Below are 23,705 nucleotides of genomic sequence, written 5' to 3'. Positions count from 1 at the left end.
CATCACACAAATGCCCTTACCGGGATTCGAACCCAGGACCGCGGCTTAGCAGGCAGGGTCACTGCCGACTGAGCCAGACCGATCGTCCGAACAATACTTTTTCTAAGACCATGCATTTAGTTTTTAATAGTTTTCTAGAATAATTTTCGTGAAATTCTCACTGTTTCCTGTATTTGGACTGCCAGCGCAGCTGCCCAAAGCCATCCCCCGCCGGCTTGCCGCGCACGCGCGCAGTATCGTTATAACAATGCGTTACCATGGTCACAGAGCCAAACAATGCGTTTTCAATTATTACGTTACTGCGCGCGTGCGCGGAAGCCGGCGGACGCTTAAAAGTTAAGTTTTAAAGATCTAAGCACGACGCTGTAAATGACGAATAACAGTTCGGGAGTAGAAAAAGGCAATTTCAATTATTAACGTCTTATTTATTAACGTCTTATCTATCTTTCTTCTTATGTTTAGACTTCTTAGCCTTCTTCTGTTTTTTATTCTTCTTTTTCTTCTTCTTAGACTTCACCTCTCTAGCTTCCACCCAAGAATCTGAGCTAGACGACGATATTTCTATAGCTTCTCTCTCACTCTTACTTCTAAACGTAGGCTTTTCTGTAATTCTATCTCGTTCTGTCTCTTCTAATCTTTTCTTTAGATTATCTGGAATTTTAGGACCATACATATCTGCTTCTATAGATTTATCATCAGTGTTATTTGTTTCTTCAACTTTTTCATCTGTTTTTTTCTCGGCATTTCTTTTCCATGAATTTATTTCGTCAAAATCTATATTAGCAAATATGCCCCTAGGTGGTGATGTATTTCTTTCAACATTCTTTGGTACATCAACAAAATCGTTTATACTATCAAACATTGATGTAGTATTATCATTACTTTTAGCTCCATCGTTAGGTTTATTATCTTCATTAGCTGTTTCTTCTTCATTTTCACTATCACTAAGAAAAATAGATTTGTACAAATCCATTTTATCAAACTTATTAATAGTTTCTGCGACTTCTACATTCTCTTTGCTTTTTAAATCTTTTTCCGATTCTTTTAAAAACAATTCAGCGACTGTAAGTCTTTTGAAACTATTATCTGTACTAGTACTAGGTTTTGGATCAGTATTTATTTTATCTGCAACTTTCTCTGTTACTTTCTCGTTATTTCTATCTTTGACTACTTCTCTTCTATTCTCTTCTCTGTTTAAAGACTTGGAGCCGCTGAAAGTGTGTTGTTCTTTGGCGAAGCTCTCTTTATCGTGGACTGATGATTCTAAATAATTGAATATGGAGTAGGAAACCTTGGGTTTGTCTTCTTTTTTCGATTCGGGCCTGTGGATAAAATATAATTTAGTTTGTGAATTTAAAAAAAAACTGGTAATTTATATCAATTTCATTCTTCAATCTCAAAACAACTTAATGACTCCTTTTTACTGTGTATTTAAGAGCGTTATAACATTTCGGCGTCGGGCGAATTTAGGTATTTTACCCGCCGCGCGAGCCCAATATGCCGACCCTTTCTAGCACGTCTTATCACTCGCTCGCACTACAATAATGGACAAAACAATCTTGATCCTTTCTATGGAATTTTGATAACAACCACAATCTACTATCTCGATATAAACTTTTGGTTTCTAATAAACATTATTTTGTACGAAAATACGAGAATATAGCGCGAAATAATATCAATTATGTTAAAATTTATTTAAAAAATTAAAGTAATAATTATAAAAGTAGATCCCATCCCAAATATTTGCTTTTGTTATATGATAAGTATTAGAGTAAAGTATATATTAATATGACATTGATAAAATAAGACAATTACAATTCTAATTACTTCAAGGTGGTGCTCAGGGTCTGATGATGGAGCCAGATGGTGGTCACCAATACCAATGAACAATATGACTATACAACTTCGTGGTTTACATGTCATTCTAGCATTTTCACTTTCACATTTCAAGTGCATATACCACGAGTATAGGTTTTCGGGTGTGCTGATTTAAAAATTAATGACCAATGTGGAATCTGACATTGCTGACTGTCATTTGACACAAAAGTCGTCATGGCTGTCGTCAAATAGGTTTGCGGGGGTGCTGATTCCAAAATTACTGAACAATGTGGAATCTGACATTGCTGACTGTCACTTTGACACAAAAGTCGTCATGGGTGTCGTAAAATTGGTTTTAGGGGGTGCTGATTCCAAAATTAATGACCAATGTGGAATCTGACATTGCTGACTGTCACTTTGACACAAAAGTCGTCATGGGTGTCGTCAAATAGGTTTGCGGGGGGCTGATTCCAAAATTAATGAACAATGTGGAATCTGACATTGCTGACTATCACTTTGACACAAAAGTCGTCATGGGTGTCGTAAAATAGGTTTTAGGGGTGCTGATTCCAAAATTAATGACCAATGTGGAATCTGACATTGCTGACTGTCACTTTGACACAAAAGTCGTCATGGGTGTCGTCAAATAGGTTTGCGGGGGTGCTGATTCCAAAATTAATGAACAATGTGGAATCTGACATTGCTGACTGTCATTTGACACAAAAGTCGTCATGGCTGTCGTCAAATAGGTTTGCGGGGGTGCTGATTCCAAAATTACTGAACAATGTGGAATCTGACATTGCTGACTGTCACTTTGACACAAAAGTCGTCATGGGTGTCGTAAAATTGGTTTTAGGGGGTGCTGATTCCAAAATTAATGACCAATGTGGAATCTGACATTGCTGACTGTCACTTTGACACAAAAGTCGTCATGGGTGTCGTCAAATAGGTTTGCGGGGGGGCTGATTCCAAAATTAATGAACAATGTGGAATCTGACATTGCTGACTATCACTTTGACACAAAAGTCGTCATGGGTGTCGTAAAATAGGTTTTAGGGGTGCTGATTCCAAAATTAATGACCAATGTGGAATCTGACATTGCTGACTGTCACTTTGACACAAAAGTCGTCATGGGTGTCGTCAAATAGGTTTGCGGGGGTGCTGATTCCAAAATTAATGAACAATGTGGAGTCTGACATTGCTGACTGTCACTTTGACACAAAAGTCGTCATGGGTGTCGTAAACTTGGTTTTAGGGGTGCTGATTCCAAAATTAATGACCAATGTGGAATCTGACATTGCTGACTGTCACTTTGACACAAAAGTCGTCATGGGTGTCGTCAAATAGGTTTGCGGGGGTGCTGATTCCAAAATTAATGAACAATGTGGAATCTGACATTGCTGACTGTCACTTTGACACAAAAGTCGTCATGGGTGTCGTAAAATAGGTTTTAGGGGTGCTGATTCCAAAATTAATGACCAATGTGGAATCTGACATTGCTGACTGTCACTTTGACACAAAAGTCGTCATGGGTGTCGTCAAATAGGTTTGCGGGGGTGCTGATTCCAAAATTAATGAACAATGTGGAATCTGACATTGCTGACTGTCACTTTGACACAAAAGTCGTCATGGGTGTCGTCAAATAGGTTTGCGGGGGTGCTGATTCCAAAATTAATGAACAATGTGGAATCTGACATTGCTGACTGTCACTTTGACACAAAAGTCGTCATGGGTGTCGTAGAATTGGTTTTAGGGGGTGCTGATTCCAAAATTAATGACCAATGTGGAATCTAACATTGCTGACTGCCACTTTGACACAAAAGTCATCATGGGTGTCGTAAAATAGGTTTTAGGGGGTGCTGATTCCAAAAATAATGACCAATGTGGAATCTAACATTGCTGACTGTCACTTTGACACAAAAGTTATCATGGGTGTCGTCAAATAGGTTTCCGGAGGTGCTGATTTGAAAATTAATGACCGATTTGGAATCTTGACATTGCTGACTGTCACTTTGACACAAAAGTCGTCATGGGTGTCGTCAAAAAGGTTTCCGCGGTTGCTGATTCCAAAATTAACGACTATTTTGGAATCTCACAGTGCTAATTGTCATTTTGACACAAAAGGAATCATGGGTGTAGTCAAATAGTTTTTAGGGGTACTGATTCCAAAATTAATGAAATGATTTAAAAAGTAATGACCGATTTGGAACCTGACATTGCACAGTACCCCTGGAAACCTATTTGACGACACCCATAACGACTTTTATGTCAAAGTGACAGTCAGCAATGTCAGATTCCAAATTGATCATTAATATTGAGATTAGTACCCATGAAAACCTATTTGAAGACACCCATGATCACTTTTGTGTCAAAGTGACAGTCAACAGTGTCAGATTCCAAATTGGTCATTAGTTTTCAAACACCTCCGGATACCTATTTGACGACACCCATGACGACTTTTGTGTCAAAGTGACAGTCAGCAATGTCAGATTCCAAATTGGTCACTAATTTTGGAATCAGCACCCCTAAAACCTATTTTACGATACCCATGACGACTTTTGTGTCAAAGTGACAGTCAGCAATGTCAGATTGAACATTGGTCATTAATTTTGGAATCAGCACCCCTAAAACCTATTTTACGACACCCATGACGACTTTTGTGTCAGAGTGACAGTCAGCAATGTCAGATTGAACATTGGTCATTAATTTTGGAATCAGCACCCCCTAAAACCTATTTTACGACACCCATGACGACTTTTGTGTCAAAGTGACAGTCAGCAATGTCAGATTCCACATTGGTCATTAATTTTGGAATCAGCACCCCTAAAACCTATTTTACGACACCCATGACGACTTTTGTGTCAAAGTGACAGTCAGCAATGTCAGATTGAACATTGGTCATTAATTTTGGAATCAGCACCCCTAAAACCTATTTTACGACACCCATGACGACTTTTGTGTCAAAGTGACAGTCAGCAATGTCAGATTCCACATTGGTCATTAATTTTGGAATCAGCACCTCCTAAAACCTATTTTACGACACCCATGACGACTTTTGTGTCATAGTGACAGTCAGCAATGTCAGATTCCACATTGGTCATTAATTTTGGAATCAGCACCCCCTAAAACCAATTTTACGACACCCATGACGACTTTTGTGTCAAAGTGACAGTCAGCAATGTCAGATTCCAAATTGGTCATTCATTTTGTAATCAGCACCCCCTAAAACCTATTTTACGACACCCATGACGACTTTTGTGTCAGGGTGACAGTCAGCAATGTCAGATTGAACATTGGTCAGTAATTTTGGAATCAGCACCCCCTAAAACCTATTTTACGACACCCATGACGACTTTTGTGTCAAAGTGACAGTCAGCAATGTCAGATTCCACATTGGTCATTAATTTTGGAATCAGCACCCCCTAAAACCTGTTTTACGACACTCATGATGACTTTTGTGTCAAAGTGACAGTCAGCAATCTGAGGTACTACATATTCGTAATCTGAATGTAATCAAGTCAATAATTTCAGTTATTTTGAATCGACTATGATTCCGAATTATTGGTAATAGTAATGATTGTATAGATGATTAGTGATTCCTTTACATGTAATGGTAATTTACCGTTTCACTTGATTACATTACAAGTAATCTGACACCCAGTAGTGTCAGATTAGAAAGTAAAATCAAGTAATCGTGTAATCCGGAATCGATTACGATTTCCCCATCTCTGGGTTTAGTTATATGATTCATTGGTACTGGTGACCACCATCTGGCTCCATCATCAGACCCTGAGTACCACCTCTTGTCAAAGGTCTTGTTGAGACGAACCCAACGAGCCTAAACACGAAGTCGTTTACTTACATGATTCACTGGTACTGGTGACCACCTTCTGGCTCCATCATCAGATCCCGAGTACCATCTTGATGTGTCTTATCATCTTGACCGTATTGTAATTTTCACATTTTTATCATCACAACGTTGTAATACTTTAACATTCAAACATAACAAAGTATTACAAAAGCAAATATTTACGGATCTAGGATCAAATTCGTTGGTCGCTGTTTACACACACACAATGCGAGGATAGCCCGTGTAGAAACAAGGCGTCCGACCCACACAACAATAAATATTCTCGACGTTTGCGATGAAAACTCGGAGACCAAAGCGACATACGTCTTACCTGCTCGAGCTCCGGCGCGGCACTGAAATCGCAGGCGTCCGTCGCCGGTAAAATAGCGACAGGAAGGCTAGTTTTCAAAAAATTGTCAAAAAATCATGATAAAATATTATAACGACAAATGGATAACAGCAGTTTAAGCACATTGTGCAGATTATTTATATACTAAAATAACTTCGATAACATGTAGATTTTCGGAGAAATGATCACTTGTTTCGATGTATTTTCAAGACAAAATTGAGTTCGTTTTACTTTCAATTTCTCAATTTCAAAGGATTAAATGATAAATATTGTTTAATGGGCCTTAAGTACAAGATATTTGGAACTTAAATTTACCTCATTTATGAGAGTGATCTTATCAAATTGTACATAATAAGAGCTCCGAATTCTGTGCTTCACGCGGTTTTTCCTAAACGAGCATCAGAAAAACAATCATTACTAATTGAAAAAGCTTTTTTTTTCATATATTTTTTATTTAACCGACAGTTAATAAGATGTTCTAACTGAAACAAGTACTTTCACTGTCTTTTAGTATGAGTAAAGTGTACAATTTTGTCGATAAATATTGTGCATTTTACAATATATCGCCTTTTTTTGTCATAGCGCTCTTAACACGGCAAAGGGGAATGTACAAAATTCTAATGGGGTGGCAACGCGCATGTGACACTCTTTGAGTTGCAGGCGTCCATAGGTTACGGTGACCGCTTTCCATCAGGCGGGCCGTACGCTTGTTTGCCACCGACGTAGCATAAAAAAAAATGAAATACATTTCAAATTGTGGAAAAAATTATTGTATTTCGATAATTATTATCTGATTTAACCTTACTTGCCTGTTTTAGTTATTAAGCGTGATTTATCTTTTGTGTATTTTTGTTTGTTGCACCACACACTTTGTTTATTTATTTGATTGAGTGATCAAATTAGGAATATATTTATTTAATCTATAAAAATCGGAAAGGATTTCAAAAAAAATTGTTAAAATTATTTCAAACATTACAAGTAAAGATTATTCGGAAAATGGAATCTTACGTATTCCATTGGATAATAAGGTCCTATTTTAGTAGATTTTAAGGAACTGCTAAAAACAGAGAAACCTATGCGTCAAAATATAAATACAACTGTTTTGTATATAAGTTTAAGATATCGTCGTTTAAGAGTTGTCAAGAGTTCATAATTGTTTTAACTAAGTTTTAGTTAACCACTAAATCATAGAATATGTAACCATTATCAATCATTTAATAGTTTCAATTTCAATATCCCCTTTAAAAATATGGCGTAACCGTATATTCGGCCTAACGTTCGGTTCGGTAACAGCTGAACCGAATGTTCGGAGGAATATTCGTATTCGGCAAAGTCCATATTCGGCCCATCTCTAATTACAAGGATAAAAAAACGTAACATACCTCGCCAGTGTATCGGCCACGTTGAATCTTTTACACACTATAGCCTCCGGCCGCCATATTGTCTCGCGGCGTGTTATCACGCCATACGCGCCTATTCGCGCCGCCTCTATTTGTTCGGGCGTGGCTAGACCGTAGTTAGTCGCGCTGCGCGCCACGGCAGTGAGGGGGTTGACCGCGTCGTCCGGTTCTGACGCGTGGGTGAATCTGGTGGGGGGTTTTCGTTAGCACTTTGACTGCCAAAGACTGTCTTCGGTTACCGCGATAGTTACTCATGAAATAAAAATTTGGGAACCGGATTAAATCGCGAATACCTCTAATTAATTTACAATTCATCCCGACGTTGCGGCAAAGTGCTGCAACGCTGTGGCGTTGATGCTGTAAAGTGCGGGATGAATTGTAAATTCATTATACGCGATTTAATCCGTTTCCATAGTTTTATTTCATGCCAAAGACTGGTTTAGGCGTGAATAGTTACAACTAACTTTTAGTTTTACAATAAGTTATAGATATAATAAAAGAGGGTGTCATTAAATAAATATTATAGGACATTTTTACACAGATTGACTGAGTCCCACGGTAAGCTCAAGAAGGCTTGTACTGTGGGTACTCGGACAACGATATACATAATATAATATACAAATACTTATATACATAGAAAACGTCCATGACTCATGAACAAATATCTGTGCTCATCACACAAATAAATGCCCTTACCGGGATTTGAACCCAGGACCGTGGCTATCAGGCAGGGTCACTGCCCGCTAGGCCAGACTGGTCGTCAAATTCATTAAATCATTAAATTCTTAATTCTTTTATTAATTTCGCAATACGTAAATGTGAAAAGTACATACCTGTCCCCCATAACACCAGAAAGCGGTTTATACAGCTTAGCAGCCTGCTCAAACTCCGAAATCTCTCTATTCCTCTCCCACGCCGTCAATCTATCCGTCTCGCCTATCTCTAGCACGCTGTCCTTGTTTTTCAAATACTTCTCGTACCGCGCTTGCTTCGCCGGATCACTTACAAAAGGTTTGAACACTTTTTGTATTTCTTTTCCTGAATCTTTTATAGATATAAAGTCTTCTGGTTTTTTATCTGTGGTTTTATTATCTGTTTCAATGGTATTTGTGCTATCTGTGACAAAGTTGACGTTTCTGCCGAGAAGTTGGGCTATGGGGTCAGGTTTTTGGGATAATTTTGTGTTTTCTAGTGTATTTGTCTTGGGGATAGGTGTTTCGCCTAAAAGCGAACCTCGGGCTTCGGCTGATAAGTCGTGGCGACCGAGTCCTGGAATAAATTAATTATAATTTAACATAAGCTTACTATCCATACTAACTTATTCATAAACGTACTCTAAAGTTATCAAGTCGATAAAGTTCGTTTGTCCTTTTCTATCCCACCAATACGTCGGAAAGGGACAAACGAATTTTATATTGATAAATGTACGTTTATGAAAAGTAATATTATAAATGGGAAAGTGTGTGTGTCTATTTGTTTGTCCGTCTTTCACGGCAAAACGGAGCGACGAATTGACGTGATTTTTTAGGAGGAGATAGTTGAAGGGATAGAGAGTGACATAGGCTACTTTTTGTCTCTTTCTAACGCGTGCGAAGCCGCGGCCAAAAGCTAGTAATATTATAAATGGGAAAGTCTGATTGTTTGTCCGTCTTTCACGGCAAAACAGAGCGACGAATTGACGTTATTTTTTAGGTGGAGATAGTTGAAGGGATACAGAGTGACATAGGCTACTTTTTGTCTTTTTCTAACGCGAGCGAAGCCGCGGGCAAAAGCTAGTAATATTATAAATGGGAAAGTGTGTGTGTCTGATTGTTTGTCCGTCTTTCACGGCAAAACAGAGCGACGAATTGACGTGATTTTTTAGGTGGAGATAGTTGAAGGGATGGAGAGTGACAAGGCTACTTTGTCTCTTTCTAACCCCCCACTTTCCTAAAATGGGGGGGGGGGGGGTTTGTATGGAGCATTCCGCAATTTTTGAATTTAACGCGAGCGAAGCCGCTGGCAAAAGCTAGTATTTAATAGGTTTATTGCACATTTCAAAGGTCAGTTGCAGTTGTTCTAACCGTCCTGTTAAAACGTTCGGATAATTTTATTGTGGGGGACTTTTATAGTTTACAGCTAGGTTTTATTTTATTTATTACCACTTTGCGGATATTTGTGAAGTGATAATAAGGTTACAGGTAATCCAAATACATATAAAAGTGCCTAAATGATCAGTGTACAAGACGTGTTGCTCAGTCTCTTAAATACATAGTATAAACTAATTATTGTCTAAAATACTAAACACAAATAAGGCACATGCAATATTTTTGAAGTGGAACTTCTAATGCGACTTCCAACTGACAGCGCGTAACACTCAGTTATTGTTACTTTGCGTGGAATGCCGCTCACGCAGAGCGTAACATTCTGTCAGCGTGTAACAGCGTGTAACTCATTCCATTCATTCACTTATTCACTCAGTCAGCGAATAACAGAATACCTAGAATGATTTGGAATGGTGGAATGTATGTGTTTTATATTTAGATCGAGTGCAAAATGAGTTTATGTTTGTTTATCAATAATTTGAACAAATAGAAATGTATTTAAAACAGTAAGGGTCTATATTAATTCGCATAACTGAATACTCCTAATATGAATTGGCATACCGTTTATTACGCATAACGTTTAATACGCATATCATTATTTCGCATAACAGATTTCGTATAATGCTAATGCGCATAATGTAAATTGTTATAACGATGAATTGGTATAAGTATAATAAGCATAACTTTGTTTCGTAGAATGTTTAAATGGCATACAAGAAAATTATATTTTCACCACACTAACGGGTAACGGCTTACTTTTCTGTTCGAAAACAGATAGCAAAATTGCATTTTATCCACAAGAGTGCAAAGTAATTTCATACAAATTTTAACTTGATGTCTTAAGCTAGCTGATAGAATTTTACCTATAAATGATGATTTTGAATCATAAATATTGAAGAAATCGATGGATTTGATTTAGTTTGATGTTTTATAGTCAGTATTTTGTTCGTGTTGGGGTGGTGAAAAATTTGGTTTTCAAACTCGGTGGCAATGTTTAACGTGCCGTACGAAGGTTAATGTGCCTTGAAACCCTCGCAACGCTCAAGATTCCACTTTTTGAACCACTCGCTACGCTCGCGGTTCAATATTGGAATCTTCCGCTTGCTCGGGTATCAGTATCGGCACGTGCGATCTGCGAAAATCTGAACGATGAAATAATATTATTTAAATACTATCCATTTTCAATTTCTTTAGTAAGGTACAGCGGGGCAAATCTAGACTAAAAGGCAATTGTAACTAATCCATTTTTTCCATTATTACACTATTTCCATTATTCCATTATTACATGTACCCACTGAACACGCTTACTACATAACTGGTAGACACTCTATTTTCTGAAAAACACTTATGAAAAACGAAAAAACTTAATAAGTAATGTATAAATAAAATAAAGACTCCTTAACTCAAATAATCTTTTTAATTTAAGATTAGCAGATAAGTTCATAAATGCATGTATGTTTCTTAAAAATAAACATTTATTTTTTTTTAATAATGCAAACATTGTAAAACATGGAAGAAATTGACCAGTTACATTTGCCCCCCACTCGAGATTTGCCCCGCTGTACCTTACTTACCCCTATTTTTTTCATGCTTAATAAGTGAGACAGTATAAAATTAAACACTCAAAATCGAGCGCTCGAAATTGGAAAATCAGCCCCTGATTGATCCAATCGCTTGCTCCATACAGTTAGATAAAAGTATGGCAATTCATTTTAGGATAATTAAAGTTATACGAAATAATAGTATGCAAATTTCAATTATGCAGATTCATTGTTATGCGAAATAAGAATTATGCATTTTTAATATTATGCTTATTCAATGTTATGAACAATTATGTTATGCCAAATCTGTTATGCGAATTCAAATTATGCGAATTAATGATAGGCGAAATAGAGGGCACCCAAACAGGTGCAGATAAATTAATGCTACTGAGCTTGGCCTACAATTTTAAAATAAATAAATAAATATTACCTGTGTGTTATATTGCCTGTGTGGTGACGGGTTAAGAATTTCACCACCCCCTTTCTTCCGTGGGTGTCGTAGAAGGCGACAATGGGATATAGGTTAAATTGTGGCGTAGGCGAGAGGCTGGCAACCTGTCACTGCAATGTCACAGTTTCGTTTTCTTTCAACCCCTTATTTGCCAAGAGTGGCACTGAAGCTTTAGTAGTTTCATGTGTTCTACCTACCCCTTTATGGGATACAGGCGTGATTGTATGTATGTATGTGTAAATATTATAGGACATTACAACTAGGGAACAAATCAAATTATTTTATTGAATATTTTTTGATTTGTTCTTTTTTCAAGTAGTCACACTACTATACAATACATATATAAATTATAAACTCGGCTCGGCGACCAGTGGGCCTTGCCGTTTTTTTTTCTTTCGTGTATGACATCTATTTCAATTTATAACTTATATATAGTAGTGTGACTACTTGAAAAAAGAACAAATCAAAAATATTCGAAAAAATCATTTGATTTGTTCCCTAGTTGTATAGCCTGACAAGATTTTATTTGACCCTGAAAGAGTGTCGCTACAAACCGCTTTCATATGGCAATAATGTTCGGACGTCATGTATAATGGGGACAGCGTGTACTGGTTTCGCGTAAATATTTGTAGAAAATGAAAACAGGGTTTTAGAGAATCAAAGTTTAATAAGCATGGTTTAAATACTCGCTACTTGTTTCCGTACAGCCTAAAATCCATGAATCTTGTGCCTTTATCCAAGTCGTCGATGTTTATTTTGTTTTTGCGTGGGACCTTGTTTTATACTGGTGTCAATGATGTAACGGCTTCCTTATTTCTATAAATCATTTTCACGGCTGAGCTACAGACACCTTAAATAAGAACAAAAAATATATTAAGCTAAATCGAAATTAAATAATCAGTACAGGAGAACTGCACTATACATTGTCAGTACCGGACATGTCAACAACCGATTTCGGAACATTGTTATCGAAATACTGTGAAATCCTTCATTCTTTTTTGTTGTTAGTAATTTATCTTGTTAAGTATAATTATTTTCACTTTTTTAAATATTATTTTGGGCATATTTGCGATAAAACCGTTAGAAAATCTATAATATTTACTTCTCGTTTACATCACTGACATTCAATGACTTTCGACGACGGGTGTCAAATATTAATCCTTGCCAGTAAAAGAAATTAGTTCAGCTGAAAATCCGCAACGTGGCGAGGGTCAAATAAAAACTTGTCAGGCTATAAGTTAATGTTGGTTAAATAAGGCTCTTGGTTTGGTGGTTTATATTCATATCATAGCGTTTCAAATAAAAGTGAGAACTGGCTCAGTCGGTAGGGTCATATAAAAGTACCCATACAAATATTATAAATGGGAAAGTGTGTGTGTGTCTGTTTGTTGGTCCGTCTTTCACGGCCAAACGGAGCGACGAATTGACGTGATTTTTTAAGTGGAGATAATTAAATAAATATTGGGGACACCTTACACAGATCAACTTAGCCCCAAACTAAGCAAAACTTGTACTATGCGTGCTAAGCGACGATATACATACTTAAATAGATAAATACATACTTATATACATAGAATTAAAGGAATGGAGAGTGACATAGGCTAATTTATGTCTCTTTCTAACGCGAGCGAAGCCACTGGCAGAAGCTAGTAAGAAATATATTAATAAACGAAAAGATCGAATAACGACAGCCAAAATTGGATTTAGGTTTACATTGTGACAAAAACCGAACTGCATTTCACTATATTAATAGTTATTTGTTTTACAATGGGGCAAACATGTTGTTTAACCGCATGTGCCAATATTGATACCCGATCAAACGAAAGATTCCAATATTGAAATTAAAAAGTGGAATCTTGAGCGTTGCGAGGGTTTCAAGGCACGAAGGTTAAAGAAACTTTGCCACCGGTGAAACACCAACACGAACAAAATACTAACTATGTATAAAACATGAAATTAAATCAAATCCATCAACTTATTCAATATTTATGATTGAAAATCATAATTTATTAGGTAAATTATACCAGCCAGCTTAAGACATCATGTTAAAATTTGTATGAAATTGCTTTGCACTCTTGTGGATAAAACGCAATTTTGCTATCCGTTTTCGAATAGCAAAGTAAGCCTTTACCAGTTGCTGCGATGAAAACATATTTTATAAATGAATCTTACATTGCTCTCCTGTTTGCCCTTAGGTTTCTGTTTCTGCTCAGTGGGTCCCCCTAGTGAGAAGTCGTAGTGAGACATATCTTCAGTGGCGTATATGTCTTCATCGTCTGCCTCTAAGGCCCCTACGCCGAAAGCTTGGCCTCTGATGGATACCTGTAAAGAAATAGTTATTTGTTATACAAGGGGGCAAAGTTGTATTTTATCGCCGAGTGTGGAATTGAAAAACGAGCAAGTGAAAGGATTCTATAGTTGAACCACGAGCGAAGCGAGTGGTTCGAGAATAGAATCCTGAACTTGCGAGTTTTCTTAATACACGAGAAGTAAAATACATTTGCACCCGAGTGTAACACAAAACTTTTCCCCTCACTATAGCGAGGAAACTACAACGCAAAAAATGCGTTTATCACTGCTCCCAGTAGTTCCACAGGTGGTAAATCATCTTTATTACTAGATTCACCTACTTTTATCAATTTTAAAGCATTTAATTTGACTTTATTCAAGGTCAAATTACTTTACCCACTAGTGAATAAAATGCGTTTTTACCCGCTGGTATTAAAGGACAAAACACGTGTTTCCGAGCTAGTGAGGGGAAAAAAAATTGAATAGAAATCGTTTATCCGTGGTAAACATTACAAATAGGTATTACAGTACAAACAACCATATTTAATTATTATAACATAATATAAAATTATCGTTTACCACGAAATGGTCCCATGCCTAAGCATAATGCTAACCATACAGTCAGCGCTGAACTTCCGGCGAGACCATTTGTGGGCCACGGACGCAAACGTGGAACACGGCCTTAACATAACTTGAACGCGTCCATTCAAAATAGTGCGTGAAAGTCGTAGAAGTTAACATAACATAAACATTCTGTCAAATGTAAGAGTAATTATTTATTAATGGCTTATATTTTGAATTATCTTATTGTTATTTATGATGAGCGTATTAAAAAATATCAATTGACTCGTACTAGTCACTGATTCCCGCCATCTTGGATTGTTATAAAACACCGGGAATGCAGTGACGGTGAGCCAGTTCGAGTATAAAGTAAAAGTTTTACAAGTAATAGTGTTCATCAACCTGATAATATCTCCTTACTCAAGTGACTGTCACGTTTTTGCGTTTAGTTACTTCAACCTTTTAATTACTTACAGTATTGCTAGTAATCATACCTTTTTCCCTTTATCCCTCATAACCAAATGACTGGAGCTACCGGCCTGTCCATACTCCCCCGCCATACTGCCCAGCACAGAGTGTCTGCTGAGCCCCGAATACCCCAGCCCGAAGCGATCGCTCTTTTGAGCTAGGACATAAGGCTCGTAATCGTCGGGTGCGAATAGTGTGTCGTATTCGAACTCAGAGTCTGAGCTGTCTGACTGCGGGTCTGTTGTCTGAAAGAGAATAACCAATATTAAAACACATAAAAGAAAATCAAGAAATAAGTTCATCAATTTGTATAGGGGCCGATCGTGTTAGACATCGTACCGAAGTTGTTACTTGCCTGTGATTGGATATATATCTCAGGCCCTTGAGCGTTCATAATTTTTGTGTTGTTGCAGTTAAATATCACAAAACGAGGCATTTTTTTATGTTTTTGACATTTTTGTTGACTTCAACTTATAAAAATTGACGCCCGAAAGCTGCAAGCTGCGATTAAAGATGGACAACTGAGGGGATATGACTGATATGAGCGAGTTCATTTGACAAGCTAAGTAGGTATGTTTGCTATCCTAAATATCGTTGGGCAGATAGTGGAGGCAGATCTCCGTGAACTTGGCGTCGGCGAAAGCTGACCTGATATCGCTCTGGATAGAGAAAAGTAACGTGCTCTTGTGTTGGGGCAAGACTCATTTTGGGTAACAAAGTAAGTAAGTAAAAAAAACTCATAGAATAAGGACACACAAATGAGTCATTCCACAGAATAAGGGTTATTCCACAGGGTTTTCTGAATCGTTTTTTATTTTGGCCAGACGACGATACTGAGGCGCCAGATCTTTCTAACAGCAAACTTCAAAATCCACCAATCAAATGTTGAGTATTTACACACAAGAAAGGTATGAATGGTAAAGAAACTCACAGGTCGCAATTCCTCAGGCATGTAGCACCCGTACACCTTGTGCTGCTCTTTCGCAATGTTCTTCTGTCTGCGGCTGAGCCGTTCTCCAGTGCCCTGTCCTGGTCGCCATCCCATGGCACGTAGCATACGCACTGCAGCTGTCTCGTGGACTGCTCGGACTAACTGTTCTAGTACTGGCTCACCTGAAAGAAATACATTCACATTAAAGGGCCTGGCCGGACTGCCATGGTAAAATCGCCCCTGGCTAAATATGAAATATTGATATGCAGGATTATTCGTATTATTACTACATGTACTACTACTGAATATTATGCCTCAAACTATTTCCGTTTATGAAAAAAATTAAAAAAAGAAATTTTGTTTTTTATTTTTTCTTTAAAACCGCGTATCCGATTGACTTGTTTTTTGGATATTTTATAGATATATTAGGGATACATCAATTAAAAAAAAATGAACTTCCTGACTTTTTGTTAAGCACATTTTTTTTTTAATTTATGTTTTAAATATTTTTTTTTTACCACATACGAGTTAGCGACACCTACTATATTTTCATATAATAATCGCGATTTTATACTCTATTACATATATTTTTATCAAAAATATTAGTTTGGATCAACAATGTCAAAATAAGTTATTTATGTATTATATTACCCTTTAGTACTTAGTACGTTGCTCCTGGAAAGTGATGTATGAAAATTTTGGCATAATTAATGGAAGATTTTTTTTTAATTGGGATATGTACTTTATAGGCCGAAGTTATTTTTCATCAACCCTCCCTACCCCTCCCCCTCTGCGTCACCCCTTTACCCTCCCTTAAAGAGCCCAAAATGCAGTTTTTCTAAATTATTGACAAAACCGTTGAAGATACAGAAAAAACGTGTAGCAACGAAATAATCCTTAATAAATTTACTACAAATCTCTCATTAACACTTTAGTGCTAGCTCTTATAGTTTTCGCGTGATCCGTCACGAAAGTTGGTCCTTGCTGCAATTTTCTTTAAAGAATATTAAAGTGTTCTCCCAAAATGCTTACGAAATCGTCGAAATTTGTTTGATACGACTAAAATATTGTAAACTCATGACTATAATTAAATTAAGGGGATAAATCACTACCATGGATGGGACTTGAACTCACGGCTTCTGAATAGAAACTCGAGGGCTCTACCAACTGAGCCACCAAAAGCTCATCTCAAGTTAGCGAATCTTTCAGCTTTCTACTATATGAATCAATGGTACCCCTAGCGTTATTTATCTATCATATCTATCAATCTAGAGGCCGTGAGTTCAAGTCCCGTCCATGGTAGTGATTTTTTCCCCTGAAATTAATTCTTGAGTTTATAATATTTTAGTACTATCAAACCGATGATTTCGTAAACATATAAGGAGAAAACTTTTCATTCATTAAAGAAAATTGAAGAAAGGAGCAACTTTCGTGACGGATTGCGCGAAAACTATAAGTGCTAGCACTAAAGTGTTTATGAGAGATTTGTAGTAAATTTATTAAGGATTACTTCGTTCCTACACGCTTTTTCTGTATCTTAATCGGTTTTGTCAGAAATCGAGAAAAATCGCATTTTCGGCTCTTTAAGGGGGGGTAGATGGGTGACGCAGAGGGGGGAGGGGTGGGGAGGGTTGATGAAAAATAACTTCGGCCTATAATGTACATATCCCAATTAAAAAAAAATCTTCCATTAATTATGCCAAAATTTTCATACATCACTTTCCAGGAGCAACGTACTAAGTACTAAAGGGTAATAATAATACATAAATAACTTATTTTGACATTGTTGATCCAAACTAATATTTTTGATAAAAATATATGTAATAGAGTATAAAATCGCGATTATTATATGAAAATATAGTAGGTGTCGCTAACTCGTATGTGGTAAAAAAAAAAAATTTTAAACATAAATTTAAAAAAAAATGTACTTAACAAAAAGTCAGGAAGTTAATTTTTTTTTAATTGATGTATCCCTAATATATCTATAAAATATCCAAAGAACAAGTTAATCGGATACGCGGTTTTAAAGAAAAAAATAAAAAACAAAATTTCTTTTTTTTAATTTTTTTCATAAACGGAAATAGTTTGAGGCATAATATTCAGTAGTAGTACATGTAGTAACAATACGAATAATCCTGCATATCAATATTTCATATTTAGCCAGGGGCGATTTTACCATGGCAGTCCGGCCAGGCCCTTTGACATTTCACAAAAATGTTGCTAACCACAGATGTCATATATACCATAGATCAAGCAAACGTATCTACTTAGCGTGTCAAATGAACTCGGTGAAATCCACTGAGTTGTCCGTCTTTAATCGCAGCTTGCAGCTTTCGGGCGTCAATTTTTGTAAGATGAAGTCAATCAAAACATAAAAAATGTCTCGTTACGTGATATTCAATTGCAACAACACAAAAATTATGAACAATCAAGAGCCTGAGACATATTTAAAATTACAGGCAAGAAACAACTTCAGTACAAAATTTGACACGCTCGGCCTCTATACAAATAGATGAACTTGTTTCTTCTATCTAAATATAGTTCTGTGTTGCTAACGAATTTTGATGGCTCTAAAATATGGACAATGTACAAAAAATTAACAGTTTCCAGCATCAAAACTGGAATTCTGCAAATCAAAAACATCAGCTTACTAAGACTTCCCTTGAGATTCAGGAAGCCTGGATCAATAGCAAACACTGCTTGTGACTTATATAAAACTTGAAATTTTATTTTTAAGTTATTATATTTTATTACTAGCTTTTACGTTACTAGCTTTTGCCCACGGCTTCGCTCGCGTTAGAAAGAGACAAAAAGTAGCCTATGTCACTCTCCATCCCTTCAACTATATCCCACTTAAAAAATCACGACAATTCGTCGCTCCGTTTTGCCGTGAAAGACGGACAAACAAAGAGACACACACTTTCCCATTTATAATATTAGTATGGATGCATGCCTAAGTTTACAAAAACTTTTAGGTACAACCCTAGTTTTGTTTGAACCCTAAATATCCAGTTTAAAAGTCAAACCTATCCCTGCTTAATTAAAAATTCTATATGTCACAGACTTACCCCCTTATTCATAAACATACTCTAAACTTATCACACTGATAAAATTCTTTTGTCCCTTTCCGACATATTGGTGTGATAGAAAAGGACAAACGAACTTTATCGGCTTGATAACTTTAGAGTATGTTTATGAATAAGGAGGTTATAAATCTCACCTGGTATAGGCCCGTCGTGGTATCTTGTATGCTGTCTTTTTCTTCCGGTGAATTCACTCTGTGTCTCCATTAGTCTTGGGGCTATGCCATGCTCTCCGCGGTCTTCATCGTCCATGAAGTCTTCAGGGCGTTGTCTCTAGAAATTGACAAAAAATGGTTGTAAGCTATCCTTTGGGTAAAAAGTAGCAGATGTGGGTGTGACATATTTAGTAAAAATGCTAAAGACTTCCTTCCAATATTTAGTTCATTAATATTGGTTTCATACATGTTAAAAATATAAGTTTTATACTTGTGTTTCATTGTAAAAATCCACTTAAATAAACTATAAGATTTTCCAACATCCTTTTCTGTAATGGGTACATGTAATATAGGAAATTTTTATTGTTGTCTTGTTACCAAGAACTAACTTTGTATTCTAGGTTGGAAAGTAATGAGATTTTGTTTGCAAATTCTATTGTTTAAATCGTCACTACTTTGAAAAAAACTTGTATCTTCTTCTGTCAATGAAAAGAAAAATGTAATAAGTATGTATGCAATGCATATAGACTTACTGCATTTTAACTTTGAGGAGCAGTGTGAGATACGAGATTTTTTTTAAAGTAGTGACGAAATAACACTTTTCTGCGTAAAATCAATCCTTTAATGCTGAGAAATAGTTATTACTCAATCTTCTTCATCTTCCTTGCTCCTTCCCACTTTAAGTGGGGTTGGCTCTCCTAATTACTGTGCGCCATAACATTCTGTCAAGGGTTGTCGGGTCAGGTAAATTATTAGTTTTATGGAGTTTGGCCATGCTGGTCCACCATGTTGACGGAGGGCTCTCCGGCAGTTCGAGAGCTCTTTTGACGACATACTCATCATCCCTACGCATCACATACCCAAACCACCTTAGATGGTTTTCTGTAAGCTTTTCAGGTATTGGGGCCAGCTTAAAGCTGCCACAAACGTACTCGTTTCGGACTATGTCTAGCCGTGTTACTCCTCCCTCGAATAGTTATTACTCAATATGTAACTTTTAATGCCACACTTCCTTTCTAATCAACATTTAGGTTAGTACTTTTTTTCTAGTAAGTTAGGGTCTAAAGGACCTGTAGCCACAATTTTATACTTACAGAAAGCTGAGCCTTATCGCTCCTACTGCTCTTAAACGTAGCCGGTGTCCAGCCTTCAGCACTGCCCACGGTGTTCCCAAACCCAGCCGAGAAGCCCCCAGTGAAAGCGCCGTGGAAACGCCGCCGGCCGTGCTCATCCACTGCAAACTGGTCTGGCGGCTGCTGATACTTCCGCTTTGAAGGTATTTCATCTAAAAAATACGAAGTTATTGTTACAACAAGAGAAACAGCGATGATATTTTTTCCTGCAAAGTTACGATTTCTCCTAACCTTCTTCGTACGGTTCCAAAGGTGTTCCATATCGTATAACATTCTCTTCGTCGGAGTCTGAACTACTCATTTTTGATTAGGTTGAATTATTTATTGGTAGGAGTTATCAATTATTTTTAGGCTCGTAAATAAATATCGACCAAAACATAACCTTAATCTATAAAGATCTGACAGTAACGTCAGTGACATTTCGTTTTTTTTGTATTCGTGTAATTAATCCAAAACAATAGAGCAGTCAGCCACTTCAACCAAATCGAATGATTTTAAAAACCTAAAATGTTGTAAATGGCAGTATTAATTTTAATTCTACTGCATACGCTTTGGTGCGAAATCCATACTAATATTATAAATGGGAAAGTGTGTGTGTCTGTTTGTTTGTCCGTCTTTCACGGCAAAAGGGATGGAGAGTGACATAGGCTACTTTTTGTCTCTTTCTAACGCGAGGAGCGAAGCCACACGTAGTATCTTCTTAGTAGTTTGTGGAAGCCACGGACAAAAGCTAGTCATATATATATTACTCTTTGTGGACAACTGTACAACCCTGTACTTATTTAAAAAAAAATAAAGATTGTTAGAAATAGAGGCAAATAGAGGTCGCTGCCGATTCTACTAATTATTTCAAGTACAATTCAAAAAATTGTGTACTAAATCCTCGTAAATTAAAAACATCCAAAACGCTAAGTGGGGTTGCTGGACTTGCTGGAGAGCATAACGTTATATTTTTGCAGTGGGTTTTTGGTCACTGGTTCAAAATTGTCACCTAATTTAAGGATGTAGCTATACAATATAGATCCAATAATATCCATACCAATCCAAACATTATACAGTTTATAGCTAAATTTAAATACAGTTTCTTCAGTTATGTTTATTGTTTCGATACAATTTCGTAAAATGCAAAATACTAGTATCAGTATACAACCTCGCTTAAATGTATAAACGGATATCACAGTATAACTCAAAACAAATGAGATTCAAAATCAATTCTAGTCTCTTAAAAGTTATATTATATGTATTGAGTAATCAATAAACCGTAAATATAGGAAATTAATAAGTATTATCAATAAAAATAATCTTCTTTAAGAAACGCCATATTGTTTGCTCATCAAGTTCATATATTACACTCCTTAATCTTGTTTTAAATCACCATAAAGTAAGACAGTCCTTGGTGCATACATACCAACAGCTATCTGCTTGTTAATGAGATCATTTGGATTATCAACTCTTTTTCCTTAATTATCATCTCACACTCATAGTACCAACAATCTTTTCATCCATCAACATCTCTTTAACGACATGTTGCAACTTGGTTATACTACTAAACCTGTCCTCCCCGTTCAAACAGCCTTTTAAAAGCTTGTCTAAATAAGGCCTGTACGCATTGACATCCTTAGGTATAGGGTACAAGAGTGGCATGTCATCGCCAGCTAAAATGTAGCAAGCGGCCCAAAGATTATGGTCACTAAGATGGTGTTTACACATGTTTTCGATGGAGAATGTGAATCCAGAACCTGTGATCTCTCTGCTGTACCGTTCGTACCAGGATGGTAGGTCCTTCCCGGGGTATATGTGCTTGTCAAGAATGATAACATCTTCGAGGTCTACGAAGGAAATGTCGTCTTTTTCATTGGCTACTATGTTGTCTAAAGACCAGTCCATAAGATAGAAGCGAAATCTGAAACAATAATCATGAAGAAATAATTAGATATTTTACTTGGAATACTTTTATATAAATTAAGACGTCAGATCAGTATACATATGTATTACTGGCTAGGTTTTAGAAATCATATGGAAGAGATTGACATTTTTGGAAAATGGTTACTTACTCCAAAGCAAATTTTATCAATTTAGTATGCTAAAAAATAACCTGTCATGTTTAAAAGTGAAATCCATAGCAGCATCCAGGATCTTCTTGGCAAACTTGAGTTTTCTGGGCCAGGGGACATTCAGGAGTGATGATAAAGATTCTCCTTCATGGGCTTCAATAACGATCCTGCCACACACCCCTCCGTAAGCTGGGACCGGCCAGCCTTTGGATTTTGGTATCACCTGGAAAGTAGCAACATATTATAAGAAGTAGGCATCGGACTGTTGACATCAAAAGTTATTCTATGAAATTATTTGAGTGAGAAGCTATGTTTAGTGAGTTAAAAGTTAAATTTTTGTTTAATATCAGCACATCAAACATTTTCTTACAGACCTAAAAAGATTAAATAACTAAATTGTCAAATGAAATGAGTGAAATGATTAAAATATTTATTGACAGTGAAACCTTAACAAATGAAACAAGTTATATCTTTTAAAACCCAAAACAATCAACAGGCTACAATGCAGAATACTTATTTACCATACACAGTACACTAAAATAAGGAGTTAATTTAAAATAAAAAGTTGTTTAAAAATTACCTTCAATATCAAAGGTTCTGGGTTAATGCTCAAACTTGTCCATATATTCATCATGTCAGGTGCAGACTCTGTCAACTTGATGTTATTAGTATTTATGAAATCCACGATGCCTGCAGAGTACGGGCAGAACACTAACCCCTTCCTTGGCTCCGTATCCGGCCAACTGAAGTTATAACTAACCAGATCCTTGATTTTACTAACAATATTACTCATATTTAACAAATCTCTAGGTTTACAATTCTCATTCAGTTGCCAACTCTTACAAAGCTTCGAGTCGAACTCCTGAAGCTCCCAATTCTGTGCTAACTTCTTTAAAACTACTCGACGATGCGACTTTGTGTACCCGTAGTACACATTCTTAGCGTTGAACATGCGTGCCCAATGATTCCCGCTTTCCAGCATTATCTGATTTGAATAAAGCTCTGGGCAAACGGATACTCCGTAGCAGGCTGGGCACCGGTCTAAATCAGTAATACGCATCACCACAGGGGATTTAAAATCGCCGAATAGTAAGACGGAAATTGAAAAGGAAATCATAAACACTATGATCATTAGTAAAAGGCGTGCTAGTAATCGCCGTCGCAGAAATCGCTTGTATAGTATGCCCATTGTTCGAGTTATTTGATCCGGGTTTATTATTAGTCAATTCGAGCAACGAAATTTTCGGAAAAAGGCTTTAAATTTAGGCGAGCCGAAAACTATTATCGTTTCGTTTGACAATTGAACGTCAATAAATAAGAATAATCCGAGTTTACACTGTCAATCAATCAGCAGTTGTTTGCACACAGTGCGTAGTAAATTAAATAAAGGCAGGACAACGCGCTTTTTTACAGGACCTGTGAGAGTGATAACGAATGCTACAAATCTTAGATATTCTCGATCAATCTACACATCATGCGATTCATGCGCAAGGTTTGCGTATCATACAAACTTGGACCTTGGTGTGCAAGCATCATAA

The 23,705-nt window shown here is 36.7% G+C and overlaps 2 protein-coding genes across 2 annotated transcripts; both read right to left on the bottom strand.

The window, feature by feature from the left end:
• Positions 1 to 432: 432 nt before the first annotated feature.
• LOC125238096 (G patch domain-containing protein 1 homolog) lies at positions 433 to 20,490 on the bottom strand. The gene is made up of 10 exons (XM_048145384.1): positions 20,345 to 20,490; positions 20,075 to 20,265; positions 18,963 to 19,098; positions 15,743 to 15,924; positions 14,838 to 15,056; positions 13,666 to 13,815; positions 9,481 to 9,484; positions 8,251 to 8,686; positions 7,400 to 7,603; positions 433 to 1,322 (listed from the first exon to the last, which is right to left on the bottom strand). The coding sequence occupies exons 1-10, from the start codon at positions 20,412 to 20,414 to the stop codon at positions 437 to 439; spliced, it is 2,478 nt and encodes an 825-aa protein (XP_048001341.1). The 5' UTR covers positions 20,415 to 20,490; the 3' UTR covers positions 433 to 436.
• Positions 20,491 to 21,200: 710 nt separating this feature from the next.
• On the bottom strand, positions 21,201 to 23,605 carry LOC125237873 (divergent protein kinase domain 2A). Its single transcript, XM_048145102.1, has 3 exons — positions 22,748 to 23,605; positions 22,209 to 22,390; positions 21,201 to 22,016 (listed from the first exon to the last, which is right to left on the bottom strand). The coding sequence occupies exons 1-3, from the start codon at positions 23,354 to 23,356 to the stop codon at positions 21,581 to 21,583; spliced, it is 1,227 nt and encodes a 408-aa protein (XP_048001059.1). The 5' UTR covers positions 23,357 to 23,605; the 3' UTR covers positions 21,201 to 21,580.
• Positions 23,606 to 23,705: the final 100 nt, after the last annotated feature.

Source organism: Leguminivora glycinivorella, chromosome 22, assembly GCF_023078275.1.
Source record: "Leguminivora glycinivorella isolate SPB_JAAS2020 chromosome 22, LegGlyc_1.1, whole genome shotgun sequence".
In the NCBI taxonomy this organism is placed as follows: Eukaryota; Metazoa; Arthropoda; class Insecta; order Lepidoptera; family Tortricidae; genus Leguminivora; species Leguminivora glycinivorella.
This window is presented reverse-complemented; position numbering and strand designations above follow the sequence as displayed.

What these genes read in the sequence shown, in the direction of transcription:
- LOC125238096 (XM_048145384.1), bottom strand. Translation starts at nt 20,414, where the DNA reads ATGAGTAGTTCAGACTCCGACGAAGAGAATGTTATACGATATGGAACA. An exon ending in CCACGACGGGCCTATACCAG is followed by an intron (nt 15,925 to 18,962) that starts GTGAGATTTATA and finishes TATTTCTTTCAG; the next exon opens with GTGAGCCAGTACTAGAACAG. An exon ending in TCTGGTGTTATGGGGGACAG is followed by an intron (nt 7,604 to 8,250) that starts GTATGTACTTTT and finishes ACCCCCCACCAG; the next exon opens with ATTCACCCACGCGTCAGAAC.
- LOC125237873 (XM_048145102.1), bottom strand. Translation starts at nt 23,356, where the DNA reads ATGGGCATACTATACAAGCGATTTCTGCGACGGCGATTACTAGCACGC. An exon ending in CAGAACCTTTGATATTGAAG is followed by an intron (nt 22,391 to 22,747) that starts GTAATTTTTAAA and finishes GCTACTTTCCAG; the next exon opens with GTGATACCAAAATCCAAAGG. An exon ending in TTCACTTTTAAACATGACAG is followed by an intron (nt 22,017 to 22,208) that starts GTTATTTTTTAG and finishes TTATTGTTTCAG; the next exon opens with ATTTCGCTTCTATCTTATGG.